General features: G+C 56.8%; 1 protein-coding gene and 1 non-coding gene across 2 annotated transcripts; both read left to right on the top strand.

Annotated features, from left to right (window-relative positions):
• The first annotated feature begins 285 nt into the window (after positions 1–285).
• Trnaa-ugc lies at positions 286–357 on the top strand. Its single transcript has one exon. It is a non-coding gene; the product is annotated as a tRNA-Ala (tRNA).
• Positions 358–1,249: 892 nt separating this feature from the next.
• LOC34620207 (general transcription factor IIH subunit 2) lies at positions 1,250–5,722 on the top strand. Its single transcript, XM_026336416.1, has 12 exons — positions 1,250–1,267; positions 1,650–1,768; positions 2,022–2,141; positions 2,588–2,678; positions 2,884–3,174; positions 3,367–3,455; positions 3,822–3,909; positions 4,260–4,354; positions 4,573–4,732; positions 4,936–5,016; positions 5,380–5,489; positions 5,590–5,722. The coding sequence occupies exons 1-12, from the start codon at positions 1,250–1,252 to the stop codon at positions 5,720–5,722; spliced, it is 1,395 nt and encodes a 464-aa protein (XP_026192201.1).
• Positions 5,723–6,428: the final 706 nt, after the last annotated feature.

The following is a 6,428-nucleotide window of genomic DNA, read 5'->3' on the forward strand; positions in this document are numbered from 1 at the left end:
GGTGCGGCGGGACGGCATAATTTGTATCGTTTCCCTTCAGTAGGCCTAGTGGCCGCGTTTCCAGTTCATCTGCCTCCCTCGGTGGTTCCACTCTCGTGACTGCTTAGACGTGCAAACACACGAAGATGCCCCCGTACTGGAACCCCTAGTGTTTCAGCTGCACAACCAACAATCAGAGGATGAGGGAGCCGGGGATAGTTGAGTCGGCAACGCCAAGCTGAGCCACGTACACTGCCTGAAATAAGCCTATAGCCACCATCAAAAGAAAAGTCAGTGGGGCTCGCAGGGCGGATGGTGTAGTGGTATCACGCCTGATTTGCATTCAGGAGGTCCCGGGATCAATCCCCGGTCCGTCCACTTTTCTCCCAGCTTTCTTGGCTTGGTTGTTCGTGTATATACGCGTTGGTGCATTCTTCATCAGATTTGTGCAGGAGTTGTGTTGTCAGTACTCGGAATAAATTTATTGCGGCCCGGAGGCACGTCGATGCCTCTGCACTGTAGCCACGCGTTTGGCAACAAGGGGAACGCATCCACGTGAAGATTGTCGTCCTCTTCCGTTTCTGCACAGCCGTATCTTTAAGAGGAATCAATGGCTGCAAATTGTTTAGACACTGAGAAGGCAGCAGTTAGTCTTGCAGGTGGTTGCTTGCCTGTCCTGTGAGCGAACGGGTAGGGAGGGTCCCTGGGGGCCCCTCGCGGGTACCCACACGGTTATCAGCGGCACTCATGCTCTTCCTTCCCCTAAATGTCCTATACAGGATGCTACATGCAATTCGTGTGGCTAGGAGTCGATGATCTGGTTTCCCCGGAATCCCGCGCCACAGACACCGCGCATGCCCGCGAGCAGCTGTGGAGCGGTTCCGCTCTTTCTTGATCGTATGGCTTCTTGGTGTCTGCGCAGTTAGAAGCTGATGCCGAACCCCGCATCGCTGGGGCTGTAGGCGTGGCTGCTGTTGAATCGGAGATGGATGCGTAACTTGGAGGTGGTGGTGACGGTGGGCGTTGTGGTGGCGTATTCGTGAGTGCCCAGCGACTCGGACGATCGGCCGGGCTGCATGCAGAAGCCTCCCGCACTGGTGCTTCTTGGAGCGCCGCCTTCGTGGGCCGTTCTCTCTCCAAAACCTCTTTAGGGAGGCTCGGGGCGGGTCAGGACTTAAGGGATACCGGCAGCGCCCCCCTACTTCTTCTCGAGTGGATGCATTGGGACGCTTTGGCACACCCTTGACTGCCCTTTTATGGCACAAAGACCATGAAGCAGAGGAATCCGGTACGGCCTCGAGCGGCCTTCCTGCAGCGACTCCTTTTTTGGAGAAGGGGGAGGGGGGAGGGAAAGGCACCGAGGGTGTCAAGGGCCTCGGTAGCGCCTCAGCGCCATTAGTTTTGATCCGAAGATCACAAAGTGACCATTTAGTTCTTCTGGCTGTCAGTGTTGCTCTGGAGCAGCCTGTCTTCAGATCCCTTTCCAAGTTGCTCATGGTGCGGTTGTCGGGTGCAGCCCTGTGAGAGTCTTTTTTTTTTTTCTCTCTCTCTCTCTCTCGTGCTTCTACTGCCTTCGATCTTTCACGCACAGGGGCTTTACAAAGCTACTAAGTGGACGTGGACGGTTTGCTAGTTCGGCCTGTCTGCTGCGCGTGCTGCGATGCCTGCAGGCGGATTACCCGTCAGTGGACGAAGTCCTTCAGGGCCTGGAAGGCAACGCGACAGCGAGCGCAACTGCTCTCGAGCAGGATATCTACGGGCAGTACGCCTGGGAAAGGGAAGTTGAAAGGTGTGCCTGCTCATGGAGGCGCCTCACTTCTCTGGGCCCGCTTCACTTTCCTTGCCCTTTTCCCTGTTGCATATCGTTCGGAGGCGTTTTTCGTGCAGAACTTCAAGATAAGGCAGGGCTTAGCTTTTACCAGCTGTAGCGGCACGCTCGGCCATGCCACCAGCATGCACTGTGCGCCTATGACAGACAGGGGAGGCGGTCCGGTTTGGTGCATCCGGGAGGCTGTGCAAGGCGCGCACACTGTTTGCTGCAGGTCATGGGAATGCGTGGTTGAGGCTGAAGGGCAGCTGCGACTTGTGGGGGGAGAAGAGAGCGGCGTGGAGGACCGGCAAGGACCCCCGAGAGACTCCCACATCAAGCGGGCTCTTCTCAGGCAAGTTCAGTAGCTTTCCAGCCCTCGTGCATGTATTCGCCTTTATAGGCGGCGCAGCAGCCTCTGCTTATTGAGAGCAGAAGCGCATGTGCAGCAGTCCGGGTGCACTGATGCGCTCCAAGGACTGACCACTCAGTGTGCAATTTTGTGCAAAGCTGAGACGCCTTTTGCGTGGATATCTCTTGCCCACTAAGGGCGAAAGAGGGAGGGCTTTTTGGTTTTTAGCGACAAAGCCCTGGCCGTGGTGGTGGAGTGAGGGGTGGGGACGGACGGAACATGACACATGGAGGAGCACACGGGAACGCGGGGTAACTCTCTTGGCTGGGTGTGCCACAGCTACGAGGTGGGGTCTGTGTGGTGGGCTGCTCGTGAACGGCCCTGAGGAGTGTGGCTAGCTGGACGCATCACGCTCAGGAGTACACGGTGCTGTTTGAGGGGCGCTTCAGGAGTTTAGTAATTCTCATAGACGCAACTGATGCCATGCGGGAGACGGACTTCAAGCCGGACCGCCTGACCTGCGCTACGCAGTTGCTAGAGGTAATGTTTGTGTTTGCGCTGTCTTTGGAGCCCTCGCGGTACTCTGCCCTGCAGTCCTTATGCATAGCAGTGCAGGCATTGCTCGCAATAAAAGCGCGCTGTTTTGCGTAGCTTTACGTTACAGCGAGGCAGTCCCAAGACTGAGGCCGCTGCGTGACTTCGAAGCTTGGGGTTCCCGCTTTTTTTGGGTGCGTTTGCTCCTTAGGATTTCCTTGAGTCATTTCTTCTCCAGAATCCTCTGGCTCAAATAGCGCTGGTGTTCATGGCGGATGCCGCAGCAGAGGTCCTTTGCCCAGCAGCTGCCGCTGTTGCCGCGGAAGCCTCTCCTGCAGCTCTGGGAGCTCCCAGTTCGACTCCCGGAGCAAGCTCTTTGACGATAGGGACGTCCAGCTACTTCAGCAGCAACGTGGAGGAGCTGGTGACGGCGTTGGTGGCTCGCAGACGCCGCAGGAACTTCCCCACTGCCCACGCGCCGTCCCTCAAGAACGGCCTAGATGTAGGGTCTTATTGGCGTGCGGCTGCAAGCGTGGCGCCAGTTTCGCGGATGGATGACGCTGGATTGTGTGACCCATGGGAACCTGTGAAAATGCGCAGTCTTCCGCGTCCTCTCGCCTTCGGCCCTTGCCGAATTCACGTACAGGGTGACTCTGCTCTCCCTGCTTTGTGGTATGTGTGTGTTTGGCTGCAGAGGGCTCGTGCCCTCCTAGGAGCTGTCCCTCCCTACTGTACACGTGAGGTTCTGGTGCTGTATGGATCCATTCGCACGTGTGATGTGGGGTGCGTTCCAGCCTCTAAGCTTGACCTTTCTCGTCTTTTCGGCTGTTCTCCCGAGCTAGGGAGCTCTTCCCTTCGCGATTCTCCCCCCTTCGTCCCCCCTCGTTTTTCTTTCATCGCACCTGCACGGAGTGAATCACCTAGCGAGCTAGCCGAGCAACACGAGGGTGCACGGAAGGGCGGCCACGTTAGCGGCAGCTGATACTTTGGGCCTCTCTGCTTTCTGCGGAGCGAAATAATTTTGTCGAAACCAACACCCCCGCTCCCCTGTGGGGACAGGTCCCTGGCAGCGGCTGATGAAGTCTTCGTAGCAGCTCCCCGGACCAACTTCTGCCTGAGGGGCCGACCTCCTTGTTCTGTGCGTTCCAGAAGCATTGAAGAATCCATTGAAGAGCTTAAAAAGATGCGAGCACGCTGCTCCATCGTTAGTCTCTCCCCGGAGGTCCACATAGTCAAGGTGAGCGAGGGCTGCTCTGGAGAGGGGCCAAGGGGTTGGGTTGAGGGTGCACTTTTCTTAGGGTCTTCAAGGCGTCTTTTGAGGTTGATGAACGCCGCTAGCTTGGACGCGAGCGTGCCGGAGGGGTAGATCAACGAGAGGAAATGCGGTAATGGATGCGCAGTGTTTAATTTTATCCGGAAGGTCCTTGCGGTTCCTCCCCTTAAGCCGTGTATCCGTGCGAACGTTGGAGAGGGTTTAAGGGTTCGTGAGGCTAAATGGGCAGGTTAGGCTTCCATTTGGCAGGGAAAGGGGGTGGGGAGTTCTTCGCATGAGGATGCCGCCGAGTCTCCGGTATGTGCGCGGCTCAGGCTCTGGCCACTCAAACGGATGGCAGTTTCGGGGTGGCGCTTCATAGAGACCACCTGCGTTCACTGCTGATGCAGCACACGCAACCTCCTGCATGGTGGGACTCCTCTTCACACGTCGCCTAAAGCTCTGCCCTTTGTTTTGCCATTCACAATGGCGATGACGACTTCGGCAGACGGATGCTGCCCTGCGGGAGCGCTCCGTGCTGGATAAGGCGTGTAGTGTGGGATGCCCTCCTTGTGTTGCAGAACGCAGAGACTTTGCTGTGAGGGAAGAAACCGTTGCGGCGGTGTGGTTTCTCTTGCGGCTCCGCAGGCTGGAAGGCCTGCAGCCTTGTTTGATTCGCGTAGGGTTTCCATCGTTCAAGGAATCTTCCACTGCTGCCTTGTGCAGCTGCCACAGCCTGCCTCGCTTTCGGACATACACGTGCCCCCTCTGCAGCGCCAAGCTTTGCGATGTGCCTTGCAGCTGTTTGGTAGGTCGAATGCCTTGGGCTGTCGCTCCTAGACGCGACGCTCTACGCACTCTGTCTCGGTCTGTAGGGAAGGGTCGAAGGGCAGTGTTGGCGTGGGGTGCCTGCTAGCCGCTGTGCTGCGCTTGTTGCTTTGCGGCGCCTTTGGGATCGGCAACGTCAAAGCTGTCCTTTGCACCTTCTGTGGATCCTTCTGCGTCTCCCAGTGCTGCTCCTTGCATCTCCTGTCCCCCGCGGACGTCTCCCGCTCCTTCCACAGCCTCTGCCTTCCGGAAGCCTTCGAGCCTGTAAGGGGTTTCCTTTCCAGCCTTCGTCCCTCTTTTGCCGCTTCTTCAGCAACAACACCCCTGCAACCGCGACTTCTGCGGGCCTGGGGGGTGGCAGGTGCTGCTTATTAAAAGCAGACGGCAGTGGAACTGCACGCCCGCGCCAGCTGCTGCCTTCCCATTGCGTGCGGCCGCAGGTAAAGGCGATCGCCGAGGGAGCCAAGTGCTGTTGCTGCCACCAACTCCTTGAAAGAGGTCTGTCACACGCTGCCGAGTCGGTCATGCTTCTTCGTAATCTTCTTAAGGTCCAGGTGGCCGACAACGCCGGGCTATAGTCTGCACGCCTCGCGCCCATGGGGCGTCTTGCACGCTGAATTTTACCAGGGGTGCTCTCCTTGGGGGCTCTGTGTGTACACGCAGTTTTCCAGTCGTATTCGATGGGTGTGCTGCGGTGCAGCATCGCGATGTCCTGACTGTAGGAACGTCTTTTGCAGGTACAGTGCGCCGAGTTACGCTTGCCAGACATAGGAAAGCGCAGGCAGGAGAGGCACACGTGGTGTAGGGTATAAGGACATTGTGGGGTGCGTGCTGCAGGGAATGCGACATTTTTAGCCATGAGCAGCTGCGACACTGCCCGTTCTGCGTGATGGACGACATTGCCAACATCGGAGACGCCCCAGACTCCTCTATGCCCACAAAGGGAGGGCCTAGCAACACACGAGCTTAGTGCGCTGCAACGGGAATTGCACTAGAGTGCTGTTGAGCGATTGCCGCTTCGTGCTACTGGTGGGGCAAGGGAAAAGGATATATGCAGCACCCAACGTAGCAGGCAGTTGCGGCACCAAGGTTGAAGCACGCACGGGCCTCAGTGTAATCGGCACTGCATGCGAATGCCAGAACATGTGCGACTGAGAAAGGTCACTGACACAAGCCTCCGAGGACAGCATAGATGGGCTTTTACACATGAAAGCTGCACTTTGTCTGCTGCCATGGCAAGCTGGCTAATTGTGCTTCACAGCTCTGGAAAGCTCAGTCATTGTGGTTGGATCGCCTAGATTCACGGAATGTAGAGGCGGTTCTGGGTTAGCTCGGCAGTGGCACTCTGGGCTTCTGAAGGCGATTTTTAATGTGTTGGCCCTTTGAAAGCACGAAAAGAAGGCTTCATAGGAACGCTCTAGACATTTCTAGTTCCTTGCAAGATGACTGCTTTTGCGTAGTTGTTTGCAGTACCTCTAGCGATAACGTCTAGCCGAGACAGGGCTGATTGTCCCTCTCAATTCTAAACACTTACCCTGATATCCCCATCTCTGTTGTATGCAGTTGCAGTCCTAATGGGTGGCATTCTCGCGCCAACTAGTTTTGCAGACGCAGACGGTAGTTAAAGCTCTTTTATAACCTTTTGTGGACCAATGCGTTAGCCCAACCAAGAGGAC

This window comes from Cyclospora cayetanensis, unplaced genomic scaffold, assembly GCF_002999335.1.
Source record: "Cyclospora cayetanensis isolate NF1_C8 unplaced genomic scaffold, CcayRef3 CcayRef3_contig_1, whole genome shotgun sequence".
NCBI lineage: Eukaryota > Apicomplexa > Conoidasida > Eucoccidiorida > Eimeriidae > Cyclospora > Cyclospora cayetanensis.

What these genes read in the sequence shown, in the direction of transcription:
- LOC34620207 (XM_026336416.1), top strand. An exon ending in CACACGCAACCTCCTGCATG is followed by an intron (nt 4,355 to 4,572) that starts GTGGGACTCCTC and finishes GCGGCTCCGCAG; the next exon opens with GCTGGAAGGCCTGCAGCCTT. An exon ending in TTCCGGAAGCCTTCGAGCCT is followed by an intron (nt 5,017 to 5,379) that starts GTAAGGGGTTTC and finishes GAATTTTACCAG; the next exon opens with GGGTGCTCTCCTTGGGGGCT.